The 23,342-nt window shown below is 42.4% G+C and overlaps 1 protein-coding gene across 8 annotated transcripts in view; it reads right to left on the bottom strand.

Moving 5' to 3' along the window:
• Positions 1–23,342, bottom strand: part of LOC120315768 (ankyrin repeat and fibronectin type-III domain-containing protein 1-like) — a 258,611-nt gene that overhangs the window by 175,096 nt on the left and 60,173 nt on the right. For 7 of the 8 annotated variants that reach the window (XR_005558767.1, XM_039360645.1, XM_039360650.1 and 4 more), the window contains 2 exons: positions 19,339–19,532; positions 14,772–15,001 (listed from right to left, as the gene is read on the bottom strand). Coding sequence is in view for 7 of the 8 variants with exons in the window: in XM_039360645.1 (XP_039216579.1) it covers positions 14,772–15,001; positions 19,339–19,532 (424 nt within the window). In the remaining variant the exon portion in view is untranslated. Of the gene's footprint in view, positions 1–12,809; positions 12,877–14,771; positions 15,002–19,338; positions 19,533–23,342 lie in introns of those variants that run through there. The other variant, XM_039360651.1, reaches the window with a different exon arrangement.

Genomic DNA, 23,342 nt, shown 5'->3' with positions numbered 1-23,342 from the left:
TCTAATTCTATTGGCTTTCAAAAGCCAATAGGAATTGTCCAGGCTGTCTCTGCCCTGCTGAGCCCCTGAAAAGTCCCATTCTGCAAACGGTGCTGCACCAGTTGAGTAGTCCTCGACTTACGACCAGTTGAGTAGTCCTCGACTTACGACCGGTTGAGTAGTCCTCGACTTACAACCGGTTGGGGGTCGCGGCATTAAAAAGGTTGAGAACCACTGGCTTAGTGAGATGTGTTTCCATCCAGCCAATTGTGACTTAGTCAACAAACCATGATTAATACAACATGTTGGGCATGAATCAAAGCTGGATGTGAGCCTCCAGCTCTTTTAAATCAAAGCTTTAAAAGTTTGAAGAAGACATTTGCCATCCTTCTTTAAACTTCCGACTTTCTACACACTATATCGCTGCTAAAGATAAGTTTTAAATATTAATGAACTCATTAACATTTTAGAATGGGGTTCTTTTTTTCCTTGATATATTTTTGTCTGCTTCTAATTTTCTTTCATCGATGAGCTGGCCAGAATCTCAATGGACTCAGGCAACCTTGCAATGAAAGGAATGAATGAACGAACGAACGAACAAACAAATGTACATTCTGATTTCTTACTGAAAACTCATCAAAACTGCCACAGTCTTCTCCATGTAAATACTTGGCTTTATCAAGTATTTATAGCATCATCATCATCATAGTAATAGTAATAATAATAAAGTTGGAAGGGACCTTGGAGGTCATCTAGTCCAACCCCCTGCTCAGGCAGGAAACCCTACACCATTTCAGACAAATGGCTGTCCAGTCTTTTCTTAAAAACTTCCAGTGTTGGAGCATTCACCGCAGGTTGTTCCAATGGTTAATTGTTCTAACTGTCAGGAAGTTTCTCCTTAGTTCTAGGTTGCTTCTCTCCTTGATTAGTTTCCATCCATTGCTTCTTGTCCTGCCTTCAGGTGCTTTGGAGACTAGCTTGACTCCCTCTTCTTTGGGGCAGCCCCTGAGATACTGGAAGACTGCTATCATGTCACCCCTCGTCCTTCTCTTTGTTAAACTAGACATCCCCAATTTCAGCAACCGTTCCTTATATGCTTTAGCCTTCAGTCCCCTGATTCCCTTTGTCGCTCTTCTCTGCACTCTTTCTAGAGTCTCAACTTCTTTTTTACGACGATAGGGTCACAAATAGGAAAGGGACAGTTTATTTACCTGCGGGGATCAAACTAATCCGACCAACTAATATTCAAACACATCTTATACAATTCAAAGTTGTCATCTTCCCTGCCACAAAGAATAGGGAGTTAAGCTATTCTCCAAAGCACCAGAGGGCAGGACAGGAAACTGACCAGAGAGAGAAGCAACCTGGAGTTAAGGAGAAATTTCCTAACAGCGAGGACAATTAACCAGTGGAACAGCTTGCCACCAGAAATTGTGGATGCTCCATCACTCAAGGTTTTTAAAAAGAGACTGGACATTGATCTGTCTGAGACGGTATAGGTTCTCCTGCTTGAGCAAGGGGAGGGGGCTGGACTACAAGATCTCCAAGGTCCTTCCAGCTCTATTCTGATTGATTGATTGATTGATTGATTGATTGATTGACTGATTGAACTAATCAAGGAAAGAAGCAACCTGGAATTAAAGAGAAGCTTCCTAACAGTGAGGACAATCAACCAATAGAACAGCTTGCCTCCAGAAATCGTGGGCGCTCCATCACTGGAGGTTTTTAAAAAAAGACTGGACAGTCACTTGTCTGAGATGGTATAGGTTCTCCTGCTTGAGCGGGGGGCTGGACTAGAAGACCTCCAAGGTCCCTTCCAGCTCTACTCTATTCTATTCCCTTTACTGACCAAAAGAATCAGGATGCTTTGCACCAGGCCTTTTATATGTACTAGAAGTGGAGTAGATGTTGGTGAGAGCCAGTTTGTTGTACAAGTAGTCCTCAATTTACAACAGTTCATTTAGGGACCCTTCAAAGTTACAACAGCACTGAAAAAAAGCGACTTATGACCGTTTTTCACATTCGAGACCATTGCAGCATCCTCCGTGGGCATGTGATCAAAATTCAGACTTGTATTTATGACGGGGTCACGTGGTCCCACTTTGGGGAACTTCTGAGAAGCCAAGTCATCGTGTGACGAATGTAACAACTGCAGTGATTCACTTAACAAATGTGGCCAGACAAGTCATTAAATGGGGAAAAACTCACTTGAAACAACTGTCTCGTTTTAGGAGTCAAGACTGACTCCAGGACGCTAAAAGAAAAATAAAGAAAAAAAATTAAAAGCCGTTGGTAGCTAATAAATTAACACGAGTCTAAATGCATTATTTTGCACTGGCTAATCTAGATGGGTCCCTTCAGGAAAAAAAAACAAACAGTCCGATAAAGCAAGATCTATGGTCTTAATGCAAAAATTAACATATAAATTGAAACCAGCTGCAGCAGAAAATAAGGCAGAGAAACATTGTTTTTATGGAAGTGTAATAAAATAAAATAAAATGCGGCCGTAATGAAAACATCCATAAACCCCCTTCGATCAATGTATGGGAAGAGCACTGCGGATGTGTTATAAATCATACATTGATAATACCTTTGCTTTGTCAGGCATTAAAACTGTTTCCATTTCAAGTGGCAAAATTGTGTGGGTGCAGCTGTTTGTGCGAAATACTATCCCCGGTATTTGCTTAGAGAAATCATTTACATACAGGTAAAGAACTTGTTCTGTTTATCACACCTACCCGGAAGAGGGATTTTGCATGGATGATAGGGAATAAAAAGAACAGCGTTCACCAGCTTCAAGTAGTAGATCTTCCTCCAAAAAAAAAAAGAGAGAGAGAGAAAGCACTCTGCAGCTTTATCTGGCCGACTCATTAGAATTCAAAAGCGAAGCTCCGCTTTGAAATATGAGTTACATGCTTATTCACCAGTTCCACTTTCCCTGCGTACATCTGCCTCTTGCCAGCCAGCGTTCTCTATACGTTGGTGCAGCTGCAACTTTTGAGAATTGGCTCAAAATTATACACAGATAAGAGAAGCCAAGTTCACTGGCAGATTGAACCAATTTCTCGTAAGTTGCTGCTAAATCGGGGGTATACACATGATAAAATTGAGCTGGTTTGATGAATTAAACCGTCACGTCTGTCCGTGTGTGTGTGTGTGTGCGTTTGTGTACACACATATGTGCATGCCTTCAGGTCCTGAATTCATCCCTTAAGTTAACCTCTACCCCAACTATCTATCTATCTGTCTATCTATCTATCTATCTATCTATCTATCTATCTATCTATCTATCTATCTATCTATCTATCTATCTATCTCAACCTCTATCCATCCATCCATCCATCCATCCATCCATCCATCCATCCATCCATCCATCCATCCATCTATCTATCTATCTATCTATCTATCTATCTATCTATCTCAACCTCTATCCATCCATCTATCCACCCACCCACCTACCCACCTACCCACCCACCCACCCACCCACCCACCCACCCACCTATCTATCTATCTATCTATCTATCTATCTATCTATCTATCTATCTATCTATTGTAACTGTGGTTTATGATCTATGACCTATCACTTTGTATATATACAACTGTACATACAACTGGGAGCTTATGCACTGCAGACAAATTCCTTGTGTGTCTAATCACACTTAGCCAATAAAGAATTCTATTCCATTCCATTCCATTCTATTTTCTATTCTATTCTATTCTATTCTATTCTATTCTATTCTATTCTATTCTATTCTATTCTATTCTATTCTATGGCAGAGAAATAGTGCTACACTGCCATCTGCTGATAAAAAAAAATAGAAGCCCACAATTTAGCACAAACTGAACCAAATGCTAAAGACACAAACACACAGAGAGACACAAAAAACCCTATTTAAAAATGAGCACTTGTCAATTTGCAACAGTGGAATGACTCCATAAGGGTAGTTTTCACAGACAGATATCAAAGGCAAGACAAGAAGCAACGGATGGAAACTGATCAAGGAGAGAAGCAACCTAGAACTAAGGAGAAACTTCCTGACAGTGACAATGAATCAGAGGAATGGCTTGCCTTCGGAAGGCTTTTAAGAAGAGACTGGACAGCCGCTTGTCTGGAATGGTATAAGGTCTCCTGCTTGAGCAGGGGGTTGGACTAGAAGACCTCCAAGGTCCCTTCCAACTCTGATATTCTGTTATACTTATTCCCGGCAAATCACAGCCTTGTTGCAAACAAAACTTTATTCTAGCGTCTGGAAGCAAGAGATCCTTTCAAAAGGAGGCAAAATACTTTGGCCAAATGACTGTTTTTTTAAACAGAAGGATAAGAAGAGGGAGACCGTAGGGACTGACTTTAAATGTGCTTTTTCACCGATGCAGCAGGCAAACAGAATGCGGCATTTGCATTGCGATGCGCAATGGGTGTGGGCTGTAAAGGAATGTATTTTTAAAACAGCCAGTTGCACAGAAGGAAATGGGGGACAGGTCACACCACATTTTTTTCTGTCAGGAATGACTATTTTGCCATTCTTGGATGCTAGAGATCAAGTGAGCTTCTCTGTCTAACATCAGGGGAAGATGCTGAATGAACAGTTATATTATTCACCCCCATAGAGCTGGGTGCCTGCCAGTCGCTCAGACCTCCATCATTTTTTTTTCTCCTTCCCTTCTAAAAGAAAGACAAAAAAGCAGTGAATGATTGTGAGTGATGGAGGAGGAGGAGGAGGAGGAGGAGGAGGAGGAGGAAGGGAGGGAGGGAGGGAGGGATATTCCTAAGGATTGAAAAGAATTCCTCTTCTTTTGGGGGGGGATGAAGGTGGGGGAAACCCGCATTAAATGTTGGGAAACTAACACAATTAGAAGAAGTGCTTGCGTAGCTAATATACTTGCAATTAAAGGGACCCTCCTTAGTTTCACACTAGCAAGATTCTTTAAATGTAGCTTTACAATAAAGTAAAATCAGCTGATCTGTCCAATATAAGTGTTTCCTATCCAATATCGGGCAGGAACAGGGAGACTCACATTTCAGCTGCCCCCACTGAGTTTCTTTGGCTAACTTGGGACTAATAATCTCCTTTAGCCCCCAACAACCTCACATGGATATTGAGCAAAAACAACAAAAGGGAAACATAATGTATTCTAACCAGCTTGGGGAGGGGGGGGAAGATATACAGTTAATCATGCAATACATTTTTTTAAAAAAAACAAAAACCTGGCCAGACAGAACCTCTCTGCAGAAAAAAAAAAAAAAATAACAGAATATTACTGCCATTTTATCTCCAGCGTGAAAACTGGTGACAGTTATTAAGCTGTCTCCTATTTTGCTTTTTTCATTCTAGGCTTTCTCGATGCTTTCAGTTAAATGGTGCTTACTTTCTAGAAGTATTTCTTTTTTTAGAAAAAAAAAATCCTTAGGCGACAGCACCGTTTAACGAAGGTTAATTTGATTGTGCTATTCTCCCTCACAGATGGACGGGGGGGGGGGAAGAGGAGAGATAAATAATTCAGTGGCTAAATTAAATTTATTTCAAAAGGGGTGGAGGAAGGTTAGGCGAGAGAGAGGCTTTTGTCATTCGTTCCTGTCTACTTAACATTCCTCTGGAACGGCCTCTATTTTGTTGGAACAAACTTGTGCTGAGGAATTGTACACAAAAGGAAATTAGAAAGTGAGAAGGGCTCCACAAGAGTGACACCCCCAGACACAGAGACTGTGTCCTATGGAAACGTTTAAATAAAACCGAAAGATCCGTGCAGCGGCCTCATTTTCACCCAAATATAAATATTTTCCCTCCAACTATTAAGCAAAGTTGGGTTCAAGCTTGAAAAGTTTACAAAACGAAAAAGTTTTATGATTCCCCCCCCCCTTTTGCAAACCTCAGCAGACATTTGCGCTTTTAAAGATTTCATCCTGGCGTAATTCAGCCTATTCGCATAGTTGGTCTGAAAAGCACAATCCTTCAGGTGCTAAATTCAGTCTGCGAGAGGGGAAGAAAATGAGATTTGTGATTTTTACAAAAAGAGAAGGGTTACTCAAAATGGTCTCTCTGAAATGACTGGAATAAGCAAAAAAAAAAGTCAAATGATTTGCTGGTGGTTTTTTTTTTTTTTTTTTTTGAGTAATTGCTTTGTTCGAGGAGGGGAAAATGTATAAACTGCATAGATGGAATGTTCACGAGACTTCAGTGAAATTCCTAAATCTTTTGTGGTGAAATTTCTGCCTCTCAAAGCCAGAAGATCACTTATTAATTCCTTTTCCAGGAGGCGTCCCTGTTGCTCTTGTCAATCACGCTGGACTTGTTGACCTAAATCGTAGCACATTATTAAAACAACTTGATGTATTCAGAGCTTCAAGGATGGCAGACTTTTTGCTTTTCACCGATCCATTAGAGAAAATTTCCTTGAACCGAACTTTCTTCCCATTTCAAAACTTATCTGAAATTATTAAAAGCCACAAACAATTCGTTCCAAAAAGAGCCATCAAAAGGCCAATGCAAAACATTTCCAGCAGGTTTGGAAAGATGTTTAATCTAAGTTTCCTAAAGTATTATCTTTAAACCATACTGCTCCAGTTTCTTAAGAATGCAAAAAAGACAGAACAAAAAAAATGGCAACCATTATTTAGTGCTTAAATGTCATAGCACCAGAAACTGATGTTTAAAAACACGGTCTACCTTGTGGCATACAACAGATACAAAACAGAGATAAACAACCATGTTATATAGATCAAAGCACAACTTTCTTTGGCTCTTGCAAAATTAAACTCTTTTTTCTGCAAGACATTAGATGAAACACCAGATTTTAGCTCATTACCCTTGCATTTCTTGTTATGTTAACCGTGCACAATGTTTAGGACAACATAGCAACAATCCACCAATGAATTTACCCAGAGATCATTTGGGTAACTATTTGTTTTGTTTTTATTGCAAACTAAACCCAAAACATAGCCGGAAGAATTCCCTGTAAAAAAAAAAAAAATTGAAAAAAAAAAAACCATGCTTAACTTGAAAAAGAAATGCCTGAAGATATATGGAATTCAAAGGAGGGGGGGGGAATGCTAATTTATTTATGTGCCTCAGTTTGATTAGAAAGTTAATCATGAAAGGACCAGCTGACACGCACATTTCTCAAGAAGCAGGATATGGTAAGAAATCTAAGATAGTTGTGATTGTTGTGGAGTCACAATGTGTAAGGTCCATGTGCCAAAGTGGCTTAAGCATGAACCTGGAAAAAGGAAGTCATGCCCAACAGAATTCAAGGACTTGGATAACCTCAGTGCTATTAATCCATCCTGGAACTGGCCAACAGTAGCCCAATCACTCCAAAACTAACAGAATAGCAGAGTCAGAAGGGACCTTGGAGGTCTTCTAGTCCAATCCCCTGCTGAAGCAGGAGACCCTACGTCATTTCTGACAAATGGTTGTCCAATCTCTTCTTCAAAACCTCCAGTGTTGGAACATCCACAACTTCTGGAGGCAAGTCCTCCCACTGATTAATTGTTCTACAGTAACTGCAAGACGATCAAACTGGTCAGTCCTAGAGGAGATCAACCCTGACTGCTCCTTAGAAGGCCAGATCCTGAAGTTGAAACTCAAGTACTTTGGCCACCTAATGAGAAGGAAGGACTCACTGGAGAAGAGCCTGATGCTGGGAAAGATGGAGGGCAAGAGAAGAAGGGGACGACAGAGAAGGAGGCTGGATGGAGTCCCTGAAACAGGAGGCGTGAGCTTCAATGGACTCCAGAAGATGGTAGAGGACAGGAAGGCCTGGAGGAACGTTGTCTATGTGTCAGACACAACTTCGCAACTAACAACATAACAACAACAACAACTGTCAGGAAATTTCTCTTTATTTCTAGTTTGATCTCTCCTTGATTAAATGTCTATGGGGATTCTCAGTCATCCAGGTCATAGCTGTCTCAAGTGTGCTTTTTTCCAAAAGGTAAACTGGATTTCTTGGTTCTTTTCTTTGAAAAAGTTTTGCTTCTCATTCAAGAGCAACTGAAAAAGCTTCCTGGAGGAGAAGGGAAACATCTTCTTCCCCCTCCTCAAAAAACATTCCAGTTGCCTTTGGTAAAAGCATCTTTGAGATGCTCCTTGATTAATTTCTATCAATGGCTTCTTGTCCAGCCTTTAGGAGCTTCTCCTTTGTGACAGCCCCTTAGTTACTGGAACACCTGATATACAGAGTAGTCCTCAGCTTATGACCATAATGGAGCCTGGAATTTCTGTCATATCTTATGAGGGTCTTAAATCCAGGGTTATCACATGACCAAGTCCTCAGATACTTCAACCCACCATCAACACGTTTGCAGGAATAGGACAATAAAGGTAGAAGAGAAAGCTGAGCTGGAAGGCAGAGTTAAACATACAATCAGTTTGGAATCCTTTGCATCGTCACCAGGGACCCAAGTCCGGCCCATGAATTCCATTGACCTTTATCTTAGCTTTGACTGTTAGTTGACCAGGTTCTTATGTACAGGTAGCAAGGATGAACTCTTCTGTGCTTTGAACTCAACAAACACTGGTTATTTCCGCCAGACATTAAATGAGTGAATCGGTAGCATTACCTAGCACTGTAGACAAGGAAAGAACAGATTCCATAGTAATAACAATCAGACACATCCAATCTATAAGTCAGATGTGCCTGTCGGAGGTTTTTTGCTCAGCCTTCAGTTGCTACTTTTTCAGCTGGCTGTAGTCACAGCTCTGGGGGAAACCAGAAAGACGCAGCTTCCTAAAAGAGCAATTATGGATGCAGGAAGCACTCTGGTGATTTTAATTTTTATTTTTTAAAAAGGCACAAGGTTTCATTGAAGGAGGGGTTGGAGAAGGAGAAGCAGAAAAAAGGCAGGTGAAAAAGCTTCTTTTTTTTCTTCCTTGCTCTCGCTGCTGCTAAGCATAGAGTTAGGAGGACTCTTGCAGGAATCGGTGGATATTGCAGCTGACAAAGAAGCTTTCAGGAACAAAAGAAACATTCTAAAAACAGAACAGGGTTTATCTTCGTTCGGCTCAGTGTGCCTCACATCCCAGGGCTGGCCAAATGGAGAGGAGCATCCTTCATTTTAGGGAGAGAAAGACCAGGTAAAATTATCCAGTGGTTGCACCATCACAAAGTCCTGAAGCCCCTACAAAATGAGTCTCGCCCTCTTCCTATCACGATTGGTACTTCCTTTGCTTTCGTTTGGCATTTCTATTTATTATGATGATTATCATTTCCTTTTTTTCCTTTTGGTTATTTATTTATTTAGCGTACGGCATATTGTACATGAACTAGCGATATAAATTAACATTTCAACTAGATTAATCGAACCCATTCCCTGCTGGCAGCCAGGCTACTGTGTAGACTTTTCCCTTTTTAGATGAAAAACGACTCTTTTCAAAAAGCAACATTTACCACCACCAGTGCATTGTTCAAATTCGGCAACAACATGCTAATGTTTTGACATTGTAACTTCCCCCACTGTTTTTAAAGAAATTAAGCCTTACTACAAGTTGACAATAAATTTCTTTGCCAGGGAGGGCAGGATGCTGAAACATGCTCTATCCATGTACATGAGGCTCTAGTCCTATACCATTTCAGACAAATGGCTGTCCAGTCTCTTCTTAAAAACTCCCAGTGTTGGAGTATTCACCGTTTCTGGAGGCCGGTTGTTCCACTGGTTAAATGTTCTAACTGTCACGAAGTTTCTCCTTAGTTCTAGGTTGCTTCTCTCCTTGATTAGTTTCCACCCATTGCTTCTTGTCCTGCCTTCAGGTGCTTTGGAGAATAGCTTGACTCCCTCTTCTTTGTGGCAGCCCCTGAAATACTGGAAGACTGCTATCATGTCCCCCCCCCTCCTCCTTCTCTTTATTAAACTAGACATACCCAATTCCAGCAAGCGTTCCTTATATGTTTCAGCCTTCAGTTCCATAAGTCAAGGACTACCTATAATGCTGAGAAAAAAAGAAGGAAAGAGAAGGCCAGCAGCAGCAAGGTGGATAGACCTGGTGACAAGAACAATTAATGTCCCTGCTGAAAGACACGTTGAGGACAAATTATTCAGAAGAGACTCAATCTATATGCTTGTCAAGAGTCAACACGGACTCATCAACACCAATTCAATCAATGTCACTTCGTCTAATCAAATTGCTAATGTTTTCCTAGAGCTGCATAAATTATTCCTAGACGTGGCCTTTGGAAAAAATTGACTGGTGTCTTGAAAAAAATTGATTGTTACAGTGTCAGTAAGAAACTCTTTAAAATTAACGCTGGCTGGGAGATGTCTTTGAAGAGATTTGTCTTCAAAATCCCAGCTCTGATTCCTTTGCAGCAGCTGTCTTTTCAAGCCCAGAGGCGTAATTTTTATTATTCCTGGACAACAAATAAAAATGCTGCTAAAAATAGCCCATTCTCAGTTTGATCTCTGCTGCCAGACTGTTTTATTTAACCCAGAAGCAAGTTACACCAGGCTATTTCAGAGGCCCTGAATTTTTTTTATCGAACTAAAGGTTGCTAACATCACAAATGTGCACATGCTGGGGGGAAAAAATCTCCCCTATGGCACAGAGTTTGTTAGAAGCTTAGAACGATGCAAAAATCACCCCAGGATGGAAAAATTCCGAATCGCTGGAACCTGCAGTCTGCTTTACACATGGAGAGAAGTCACAGTTAGATTTCTGTTGTTCGTTTTTGGGCTACCTTGGCAAATGTTGAGTGTTGCAAATAAGTATTGCTGCGTTTCTACGCAGAAATGCAAGAGATTCGTTTGCTTCGGAGGAATTGTGTTTACAGTGGTTTCACTGGGAACCCTTTGCTTCTGTTTTGATTCATATGAGATTGAGCTAACACTGACCCTTCCTCACTTAGATTGTTGTTGTTGTTGTTAGTTGCGAAATCGTGTCCGACCGATCGCGGCTGCCTTCCCACGAAAGTGGTACCTATTCATTTACTTGACTTGCATGCTTTCAAACTCCTAGGTGGGCAGGAGCTGGGAGAGTGACAGGAGCTCACCCCATCGTACGGCACTTGGGTCTTAATTCCGGGCTGTCAGCTTTCCAGTTGACAAGCTCAGCCTCTTTAACCACTGAGCCATCATACCACCTGTCCTCAGGGGTCCTCACCTGTCTGTTGTTGTTGTTAGTTGCGAAGTCGTGTCCAACCCATTGAGACCCCATGGACAACGTTCCTCCAGGCCTTCCTGTCCTCTACCATCTTCTGGAGTCCCTTTAAGCTCACGCCTACTGCTTCAGTGACTCCATCCAGCCCCCTCATTCTCTGTCGTCCCCTTCTTCTATTGCCCTCCATCTTTCCCAGCATCAGACTCTTCTCCAGTGAGTCCTTCCTTCTCATTAGGTGGCCAAAGTACTGGAGTTTCAACTTCAGGTTCTGGCCTTCTAAAGAGCAGTCGGGGTGGATCTCCTCTAGGACTGACCGGTTGGATCGCCTTGCAGTCCAGGGGACTTGCAGGAGTCTTCTCCAGCACCAGAGTTCAAAGGCCTCAATTCTTTGGCGCTCAGCCTTTCTTATGGTCCAACTTTCACAGCCATACAATGCAACTGGCCTTGACTATACGTACTTTTGTTGGCAGGGTGATGTCTCTGCTTTATAGTACGCTGTCTAGATTTGCCATAGCTTCCCTCCCCAGGACCAAGCATCACTTAGATTAGCAGCTGATTAAACCCTGAAAGCTCCTTCACTATGAGTCCAACTAAAGCTTTATGTAACAAATGGACATTGATTCCCATTCAGGATCATGAGTGCATCATAAAGCACTGGAGGTAGACAAGGCTGATCACATCCCCTTTTAAAATTAAGATTACAGAGCCTTCTAAGAAGGAAGACAATGGAGTGGCATTGTGGCCTAGAGGTGAGAATGTTTGCTTCCCATTGGGAAGGTTGAGGGTTCAATCCTAGGTAGCTAAAGATGTTTCTCTATCAGGGCGCAAAGAGAAAATATGGGCTGTGAACTCTGCGTTAGGCATCAGGAAGGGCATCTGGACTGTAAATGCTCAGCTCCATTCAGTCACCCTGACTCCACCCCGAATTAAGGGATTACAGGTTTTTTAAAAAAAAAACAAACAGGGAAGGCAATGCACCATGCAACAATAATGGTGTGTGACAAACATCACCATAAGGATGAATCCCTCTTTCTGGAAAGGGAGGCTTGTTCTATTTTCCATGGCTCAAACCGGCTCAGAATTCAACATTCACTCAAAACTGCTTCCAGCTCATTTTTTTTCCCCCTAGGGGCCTATATTATTTGTGGCATGTCAGGGTGCTGGAGGCTCAAAGAAACCAATCAAAGTTTGGCCAGTGTCTCACTGCTAAAACAAGTCAGTGCAGTTCGCCATCTGTACATTTTGGCTGCGTTCCCTTGTTTGGGCCCGCAGCCCTGTCACAGAATCTTTGTTACGGCAGTTAATGTGCTTTCAGTTCATTTCTGGCACAGCGTTACGAATGCCAGGAAAATTATGACAGCTTCATACCAGGCCTTTCTAAAGGGAGTTTTTTCTTCCCCAAGATGCTGACCAACTTGCGAATACAGAGGTGGAACCTCTGAAGATCACAAAGTCTTAAAAAAAGAGAGAGTGTGAACAGTCCAGGGACTGCCATATCTCTCGATATTTCTAAGGCAGGAGGGGGGGAGGGGGAGGAGGAGGAGGAGGAGGAGGAGGTGGTGGTGGAGGAGGAAGAGGAGATGTCTCCTTGGGACTCATACAAATAAACTAGATCTTATATTTGACAAAGGAAAGATGAAAAAATGAAGAGTCTCTAATCAAAATGCAAACTTCCTTCTCTGCCTTTCATCATATGGAAATTTAACTAACTAAGAATTGGCAAACAAAGTTGTTTCTTACCCCAAAGCAAAGACGGCTCCTTCTAAACATTGGAAATTCCTTTGGATGCTTTCCGATTATGAGTGTAACCAGAATCAAAGGCTGTGGCTTTAATTCTCTTGCCGGTTCTTATTTTCCATTCTCTTCCAATGGGTGCCTCCAAAACTGGCTGTTCTCATGTAGCTTCTCCCTACCTCGTTCGTGGAATGTTATGGGACCCATCTACCATTTATAACTATCCCGTGGTTTTGTTCCACCATTTCTTCTGCCACACACAGTGTCCTCTGACTGGAAGTCCTACAGTCAGCCTTTCTCAAAGCACTTCGAAGATCTCCTCAACCTTCTATGGTTCATCTCAGAAGATGAAGCCAAGACGACTAGGGGCTCATCTACATCCCCAGAGAAACCAATGGAGGTAAAGAAGTCATAAATTAAAGCAAGAGAAGGTTTATGTTCTGGAACACCCAACTACATCCAAATTAGGATCCAAAAAAATCTAATAAAACAAGAGTTAGATGTTTGTATCGTGGTTGCTCTGATTATGTCCTATCCAGGCAAGTTTCCTTGTTCCTCTTATTGTTATATTCTTTCCATGCATTAGTATGCATACTGGCCGGTCACCCTGAGCAAGGATGTTTTTCAGCAGAGGACACTTGATCCCATCATTACAACCTCAAGGCTGGTAATGAGATCAGGAACTTGGCACATGACTGTTGGGATCAAGTATCTTTCAGGTGGCAGAAAGTGAGCTTATTAAATTTTAAACAGAGTATGGCCCTCATCTGTTGTTTCAGCTCCTAAGTCATCATCCCAACCCCGACCCCACTCCTAACCCACAAGAATCAAGTCTAGAAAGCTTCAAATCGTCTTTCACAGTACTATATCTCTAAGTTCAGACTTTGCACCTTCAACATTAATTAAAAAGTCTGTTAGCATAAATCTATGTATAGATATAACCCAGTCTTAGGTAGTCCTTCTCTTGGAGATCTTCTACTCCAACTCCTTGCCCAGGGCAAGAGATCTTATACTATCCTGGTTGTCCAATCTTTTCTTGAAAACCTCTAGTGATCCAGAACTCCAAGAGTCCATCTGCTCCACTGATTAATCGTGATCGCAATCAGGAAATTCCTCCTTATTTTCAAGTTGGATCTGCTTCTGACAGGCTTCCACCCATTGCTTTTTTGCCAGCTTAACAAGAAGCGTCAACCCTCATCCGTCTATGCTGCACATGGTGAGTTAGCACAATGTTTGTCAACCTTGCCAGCCTTAAGATGTGAAGACTTCAACTCCCAGAATTCCCCAGCCACCCTCTCTTTTCACAGGACTCCCCCACGCTCAAAGAACCACGCACCACATTGTATTGTGGACTGGCAACAGACCTCAGTTACACAATAGTTTTGGCAGTCAGTTATGGCCGTCAGCCCAACTCCTGACTTTTCCTTCCGTATTTAAATTTTCGCAGATCAACCTAGATATTTATATCTCACACACATGTTGTATTTTGATGTCCCTTTAAGTTTTTGCATCCAAAGTGCTAGCTGTAATTTTAGTGCTGGGTTAATTTGTAAATCGAGTGTTTTCAAGAACAGGGACAAACCAACAGAACTATTCTATTTTGGTTTTTGTTAAGTGTATGTACACACATATGGGCACCTAGATATAAACAGATTTATTTCTGACAAATGCAGGGCTTCAGCTGATTATCCCAAAGGTCTAAGATGGGTTGGGTAAGTGTGCAAAAGTGCACTGAACATGCCTGTGGTCTAGTCAAAGCTTTTGGCCAACACAGAAGACTTACACAACAGTCTGAAATATCAAAACAGCTAACAAAAGAACTGCAATTCAGGACTGCATGGTACGCCACTTTGTCAAACCAACCCCAGCCATCATCACATTCAACAGCTACACATGGAGAAGAAGAGAGTTTTGCCAAGTTGTATCTTTTGAGATCTATGAAAGAAACATGGGCTATGGAGTACTTACAAACTGCCGCCGAAGCTTCGTTTTGACCCGCTCCGTCTTCGTTTCGGCTGTGGGGAGAGAATAGCTGAGGGAGCTTAGATGGTTGTCCACCGATAGACTCTTCCTCATGTAGAAAGACCGAGTCCGGATGGCCCTGAAAGCGGCCTCATCCATCACAGTGCAAAGTCGTGGCTGCATGGCGGGCTCTCTCCCAGGACTCAGGCAGTCATCTTCTAGCTCCCAGGCCTCTCCTGGGGGGGTACAAAGTAGAGAAGATGGACTCTCGGGCCTAAAATGGAGGATTAGCATTCATAGATCCACCACAATATTATCCAACTTTCGGTCAACACTTTTACTAGGAAGAAAGAAAAATATCCATAATAGGCAGGGCTTGTCTTGTCATAGAACACCCAGAACGGAGTTCCGGCACCTTTTTTCGATGGAACCTTGTAGGGTAGGCAAGGTGGGTTATATGACATGTGTGAGTTCCAGCACCTTTTTTTTTTTTTTTTTTTTTGTAGTAGGCAATCAAGATTTAACGGTTTGCTGGCCAACTGTTGGGAGAATGGTATCAAATGAGACAAGGAGGGTCTTCCCTTCCAAATGCAGTTCATGACTAACGGAAAATATTTTCAGTTCTGTAAGAGAGTGTTTCTCAACTTGACCACTTGTACATCTGAACTAGACTGCGTCATTTCTCTATGTCATAGAATATATGGGAGTATGTGGGTATATGCTGCTATTATTATTGTTGTTGTTCTTGTTGTTTTTATTATTATTATTATGTCATATTTATGTAGTGTATATTGGAGATGGTGACCCTTTGAGAGCTGTCTTCTTCTTCTTGTGCCATATCCGTTATTGGATGTTGGCGATCATGTTTTTATCAGCAGCTGCACGAAAAAGGGCTGCTGAGTTTTGTCCAAACCAGTCCCTTAAATTTTTAAGCCATGATGTTCTTCTTCTGCCTGGACCTCGTTGGCCTTCCATCTTTCCCTGGAGGGTTAAATGGAGTATGCCGTATTTTTCTGGGTGTCGCATCACATGTCCGAAATATTCTAACTTTCGTTTTTTAATTGTTTTGATGATTTCCCTGGGCTTTCCCAGGCGGCTGATCCCCTCCTCATTTCTGATCTTGTCAACCCAGCTTATATGTAACAGCCACCTGTAAATCCACATTTCAAATGCTTCTAGTCTCTTCAGGTGCTCTTCTGTCACAAAATTTCATTTTAATGTAGGCCGGTTAGTGTACATTTAAAGTGACAATAAAGTTATTCTGAATCTAAGCCTTGAAGATGGGTGGACTTCATTCAACTCCCAGAAATTTGCAAAATGGAATCAAGCCAATTATCCTAGGAAGGATCTACCACAAACTCTAGTCTGGAGTATCTCAACCACAGCAGCTTGAAGATGGGTGGACTTCATGGTTGGCTGGGGAATTCTGGAAGTTGAAGTCCACCCATCTTTAAGTTGCCACGGTTGAGAAACACTGTTTTAAGGATCTGTATCCAAACCATAGCTTTATGCAAGCTGTATACATATTTTATGGATAATATGAAGGCAAACAGCACTGACCTACAGTACAAGGGTGGTCTAAGGACTAGAGGAATAATGCAGCTGAAGGCTCAGATCATCCTGCATAGCTAAATTTATGCAATGATCTTTATTAAAAGGCAAGACATGTCTTATCTAACGGTTCTGGCTTCTTGCAGAAGGAAAAGATCCTTTGTACTGAGAGGGACTGACATCAGAATATAATTTCTATCTGGCATTTATGTATTTGGTCCCTAAAATTAATGGTGAAGGATGGGACCATTTTTAATTATTTTTAGTTGAAATACATCAAGTACCCTCAAAACGTGAGGCTTATGCTAGACACAGAATGTTCTGCACTTTTTGGCTATGGAAATGGGGGGGGGGAGAACAAAAATTATGACCATTGCTAGATTCACTTTTGTAAGCTTTCTAGAACTTCAGTTTGGCCAGGGAAATTTGCAGCATTAAAGAGGAAGGCTGATCAACTGTTTACATGACAGTTGTCTTAATATTTCAGTTGATTCAACAATGTGACATTCTAAACAGCAGCCATCAGAAAAACACATGTTTAACTTGAAAAATCTTTCAGTTCTTCAGCACAATGTGCCTAGTAAAGATGGGTTTTATTCCAGCAAGGAACAGCATTTCCACATAAATTGATGGACTTCTTTAAAGCAATCTATGAATACAGGATACAGAATAGAATATAGAAAAACAGAACTGGAAGGGACTTTGGAAGTCTTCTAGTCCAATCCTCTGCTCAGGCAAGAGACCCTATAGCAGGGGTAGGCAACCTTGGCTCTTTTATGACTCGTGGACTTCAACTCCCAGAATTCCTGAGCCAGCACGGCTCAGATTGGAAACCTCTCCTTTTCCCCTCAGCATAGCTGGCTCAGGAATTCTGGGAGTTGAAGTCCACCAGTCATAAAAGAGCCAAGGTTGCCTACCCCTGCTCTATACCATATCAGACAAATGTCTAAATCAGTGGTTCTCAACCTTTTTATACGGCGACCCCGGTCATAAGGACGTGCCGCGCATGCGCGGCGGTGCCCCCATGCGCGGCGGTGCCCTTATGCGCGGCGGTGCCCTTATGCGCGACGGCGCCCCCGTGCGTGGCATGCATGCGCGGCGGCGCCCCCATGCGCGGCGTGCATGCGCGGCGGCGCCCCTGAGGGAAAAAATTGGCGGATCGCGTTGTTTGGCGACCCCCGTAAAATGGGGTCGCGACCCAAAGGTTGAGAACCGCTGGTCTAAGTAATAAACAAAGAATAAAAGAAAAGAAAGAATAAAATTCTTCACAGTCTCTCAAAATCGTTGAGATACTTTCTTCTCTCACAATGCTTCCTCCCTCACGCCTGCCTTATTTATTTTTCCCTTGCTTACTTAAATCTTTCCTGCAGAGTGTACCTCTTGTCATGCAGAGAAATTTTTAAATGGCAGACATTTGTTTTATCTGCTCAGCTCCCTTCCGCTTTTATGCTGTTGCTTTATAGGTCTTTGACAGGATTTGTGGTTTTCCAAGGAGGTAAAACCACCCTGATGCAAAAACATTGGCAAGCAGGCTGGATGGTTTTAAAGCAAACAGAGCTGGGATCGTGTCTAAGCATGAGAAAAAGTCACCGTGGCAGAAGCTGTGATCATCATTGTTTTAATTACAGAAGCTATCAACATTTTTCTTCAAACCTCCGTCCAAGCACAATCCCCTACCAGGCTTGGAACATCTGAACAAATTTTGACAACTTCAGACATGTAAAAATTCTTGAACAAAAGGCAGAACAAATTATAGGTAGTCCTTGACTTACGACCACAACCGAAGCCAAAATTTCTGTTGCTCAGCGAGACAGTTATTAAGTGAGCTTTGCCCCATTTTAACCACCTTTCTTGCCACAGTTGTTAAATGAATCACTGCAGTAACACGGTCGTTAAATGAATCTGGCTTCCCCACCGACGTTGCTTGTCAGAAGGTCATAAAAGGAGGTCACGCGACCCTTGGACACTGCGACCGTCATAAATCTGAACCGCTTGCCAAGTGTCCGAGTTTGGATCATGTGACCACGGGGATGGCTGCAAGGGTCCAGAAGTGTGAAAACTGGTCCTAAGCCAGTCATTTTTTTTCAGTGCCATTGTAACTTTGAAGAGTCCCTAAATGAACCGTTGTAATTCAAGGACTACCTGTATTCATTCAGAGTCTTCTTTTCTGCAGCAACTCTTTTAATGCCAGGCAATTAAATAGGAATTTTTCATCAATGGAATTCACAGCCTCCAGCAGCGGTGAATGCTCCAACACTGGAAGTTTTTAAGAAGAGACTGGACAGCCATTTGTCTGAAATGGTATAGGGTTTCCTGCCTGAGCAGGGGGTTGGACTAGATGACCTCCAAGGTCCCTTCCAACTACTACTACTACTACTACTACTACTACTACTACTACTACTACTACTATCATCATCATCATCATTTGATCATCGCACAGTCAGCCAGATGTTCAGACAGGATTTGCCATTTTTGTCTATCTATTGAGTCCTTCCCAAGGACCTGGGATAGGCAGATGTGGATGTTTGATGGTATTACAGATATCGTCGCAGGATGGAAGCAGTTCCCAGTAAGGCTACCTTTTGCAATTGACTGATGGTGAATTTGTCAATGCCGAGGATGGTGTTCAAGTTGTGCTCCAGTTGTTTTGGGATTGCACCCAAGGCGCCTATTACTATTGGAACTACCCTTGCTTGCCTTTGCCACAGTCTTTCTATTTCTATTTGTAGGTCTTTGTATTTTCTGATCTTCTCCAGTTCTTTCTCGTCTATTCCATTCTGCTGTCTCCAGGCACTGCCCAGACTTTTTTGTCTTTCTTAGCGACAATTGTTAAGTCCGGGGTGTTATGTTGCAGGTGCTTGTCTGTTTGAATTCTAAAGTCCCAGAGCAGTTTAATTTTATCATTTTCTATGATTGTTATTGTTATTGTTATTGTACGGAGAGGCAGTCTTCGAAGCCCAAAGCAATGTACAATATACAATATACACTACTGAATTGACAGGAATAAATGGCTCAGACTCACCAGTAGAGGGCACCGTGCAACCTTCTTGACAATCCGGGGCAGAGTGATTCCTAATCGGCTTCTGTTCAGGCATCTCTTTCCTGTACAGTTTGGAGTCCAAAAATGGAACCCGACTGATGACGGGGGACTGAGGGATACTTGGAAGTGTCCGAGACTTTCCTAAAAGTGGCCTCTGAGACTTTCGGTCGAGCGACCTTGAAAAGAAAGGAAATTTATATTAAAAAAATCACCATTACTTTCGGTTCCAGAATAGCCCGTGGAGTTTCAGATTTGAAAAGGCCTTGGAAACGAACAGATCTGAACATTTTGGAACTAGCAACATCCCTGGAATTCCTGCAAAAATATCCTTTTACATTCCTTAGTCGGCTGGAAAATTAGGCTTGAGCTGTTATTCCAAATTTTATTTTCCGGAAACAGTGATAGTGAGACCCTATATACCAGTGGTGGCGAACCTGTGGCATGGATGCCAGAGGCGGCACTCAGAGCCCTCTCTGTGGGCACGCGCGCCGTCGCCCTAGCCCTAGGCCTTCAGCTGGGTTTTATAAAACCTTTTCGCTTTAGGCCTCCGCCGCCGTGTGCAAAAAAAAAAAAAGGTTCAATCAGTCAATTTCAACTTCTCGCGGGAAAAAAAAGGTCTTGCAAAGTTGGAATTGATTGATTGAACTTTTTAGTCCCACCCAGTCTGCCGTTACCACCGCAACCACGCCCACCCAATGGGCCACACCCACCCAGCACTCAACAATGCATAAGTGGGTTTTGGGTTGCAGTTTGGGCACTCGGTCTCTCAAAGGTTCGCCATCACTGCTATATACCATTTCAGACAATCATTACACTGTCCCTGACATCATGGGATCACAATCGCAACTGGTTCCTTCTTACAACAACGTCTGGCCATATTTGTTTGCCAAAGCACTTTTTCCCTTGAACAATTTATAAAGCGCTACGCAGCTTTTTTTAATAAGCTGCCTAGAGCCCTATAAATAACCACCGCTTTGCTTTGGAAGAGTTCATCATCAAGATTTGACAAGGATTAAAAAGAAAAAAATCTTTTTAGCTGAAGCAATCAACCAGTTCTCATCATATTACCTGTTGAGAAACCAAACGAGAGAGAGAGAGAGAGAGAGAGAGAGAGAGAGAGAGAGAGAGAGAGAGATTTTGCTATCCAGATGCCACCAGATGTCTTTGGCATCAGAGACTAAAGCTACGACACAAGAATGACTAAAACAGCCTTGCCAAAGCCTGTCGGATTGGCATCGAATAATTTTACAGAAGCCTCACTCTGCTTGCTACGGTCACACATTGGCTTAAGCCAGGAATGCGCAAGGGGGATCAAATGAGAAACTGGAACTGCTGTGGACGGCCAAATCAATAGGGCTGTGAAGGTGCGTGGGCGTGCACACACACACATAGTGGACAATCACTTAAATACAAGCCAGCAGTGTGCTGTAGCTGCCAAAAAAGCCAACACAGTGCTAGGCTGCATTAACAGAAGGATAGAATCAAGAGAAATATTAATACCACTTTACAAGGCCTTGATAAGGCCACACTTGGAATACTGCATCCAGTTTTGGTCACTGTGCTGTAAAAAAGATGTTGAGACTCTAGAAAGAGTGCAGAGAAGAGCAACAAAGATGTTTAGGAGACTGGAGGCTGAAACATATAAGAAACGGTTGCTGGAATTGGGGATGTCTGGTTTAATGAAAAGAAGGACCGGGGGTGACATGATAGCAGTCTTCTAATATCTCAGGGGCTGCCACAAAGAAGAGGGAGTCAAGCTATTCTCCAAGGCACCTGAAGGCAGGACAAGAAGCAACGATGGAAACTAACCAAAGAGAGAAGCAACCTAGAACTAAGGAGAAACTTCCTGACAGTTAGAACAATCAATGAATGGAACAACCTACCTCCAGAAGTTGTGAATGCTCCAATACTGGAAGGTTTTAAGAAGAGACTGGACAATCATTTATCTGAAATGGTACAGGGTTTCCTGCCTAAGCAGGGGGTTGGACTAGATGACCTCCAACTCTCACCAGAGTTGCTAAGTGAATCATTGCCATTGTTAAGTTAGCAACACGGTTCTTAAGTGTCTTCCCCTGTTGACTTTGCTTGTCAGAAGGTCGCACAAGGGGATCACGTGACCCCGGGGGACGCTGCAACCGTCATAAATATGAACCAGTTTGCCAAGCATCTGAATTTTGATCACGTGACCCTGGGGATGCTGCAACGGTCATAAGTGTGAAAATGGTCATAAGTCACTTTTCTCAGTGCCAAGTAAGTCAAGGATTACCTGCAGCGTATTTCGCACCCATCAAATGAAGAAAAATTGTAGGGAATTCAAGGAAATTTGGGTGCATGGTGGTGGGGGGGGGGTCACACTGACTGCTACATACAACTGGGGCAGGGTGTCCAACCTTGGCCACCTTAAGACCTGTGTGATTCAACTTCCAGAATTCATGCTGGCTGGAGAATTCTGGGAGTTGAAGTCCACAGGTGTTAAAATTGCCGAATCCCAGGGCCTTTGGGGAAAACTAGGGTTTATTTGCTACTCAGTCCTGCCAATTTTAATGCAGGAGTCATTTACTTGACTCATTCATTTCCAACCTTGCAGTGGCCGAGTTGGCACACCGGAGCTGAGCCAGAGAAAAGCTAGAAAATCATCATGAGACGATCAGCTCCTCACACTGACGTGTTCAGCGAGATGGAAAGACAGTTCACAAGCAAAAGTAACATTCTGGGGAACGGTTTCAATTCCAACTGCCTAGTTTAATGTATGTGTTGCTCCTGGGACGTCCGGATTTTGGGGACATCCCCTTAAGCTAGTCAGTTTCGCTTCATTGACTTCATTTTTTGCCATCAGATGCCTTCCCCAGGAAATTAAGCGGAGAAGCAGCTTTCTCCAAGCTTGAGAATGTGAAATGTCTCAAGTATGACATCATTCAAATCAGGTGTCATGACAACTGCAAAAGCTTGTTTGCATCCCGACGCTTGCCTCCTTTCATTCCACAGCTTCGGGAATAAACAAAACCTTCTCTAACTTATAAAATATTTAAATTGAAGCGATGCAAAGGTGCAAAATAGGTAGAGGTGCGCCCAAGGGTTTCATAATGAGGGGAAAATACCTTCCCTTGCTAAAGTATAATATACATTGCCGATTACACAGCATTCTTCACTTCTACTTCTTTTCTCTTTTATTTATTTATGTTTTTGGCAGAGAAACTTAAATTAGTGATTGTTGTTGGCAGACCAGCACAAACTGCAGTGATTTCAAAATATGGATAATCTGTACCAAGAGGACGGAGAGACAGAATGCACAAATACTGTAGCAGCCAATTCCTTCTCATCTTTAAGCGGGGGTGGGGGGGAACACAGTCTTTAAAAATATTCCTTTGGGGAAAATATCCCTGCGGTTTACAGGCAGGGCCTCAGTGTTCTCACAGGGGGAGAATAGATAAAAACCCTGATTAAGATAGGGGACAATGATCAAGTTTGCAGTTGACATGGAGCCAGGTACAGTGGTGGGATTCAAATATGTGAACAACTGGTTCACAGCAAGACTGGACCATGTTCAAGGATTCAGTGAAAAGTTCACAAACAACTTTTACAGTTAAATAAAACATGTATCCCTGGCTTTACAATACCAATACATTTCTCACAAGACACAGAAGCAATAGAAATAGTTTAGGGGAAGCCTGTTTTATATATTTTAAGTCACTTCCAGTTGGGGAAGGATGATATATCACCAATTGCAAGATATGGACCAAAGCCAGTGATATACAACTAGCTTCACACCGGATTCGACGCCATGTTTTGCTTAATCAAGATTTAAATAATAACCCACCATTAGATTGGCTCACACAAACCTGCTAAGCTGTAAACTATGGTTTACTGTCCAAAAGGCTGGATTTGTAAAATACCAGGAGCCAAAATCAAACCACACTAGGGGGTTTTACTGTACGGGGAGAACTAGCCTACAGCTAAATTCACCAGAAAACTGGAAACAAATACAG

The sequence above is a fragment of the Crotalus tigris genome, unplaced genomic scaffold (genome assembly GCF_016545835.1).
Source record: "Crotalus tigris isolate CLP2741 ecotype Arizona unplaced genomic scaffold, ASM1654583v1 scf7180000019173.45859301935:6455823, whole genome shotgun sequence".
Taxonomy (NCBI): Eukaryota; Metazoa; Chordata; class Lepidosauria; order Squamata; family Viperidae; genus Crotalus; species Crotalus tigris.
Note: the sequence above shows the minus strand (reverse complement) of the source record. Positions and strands in the feature narration are given on the sequence as shown.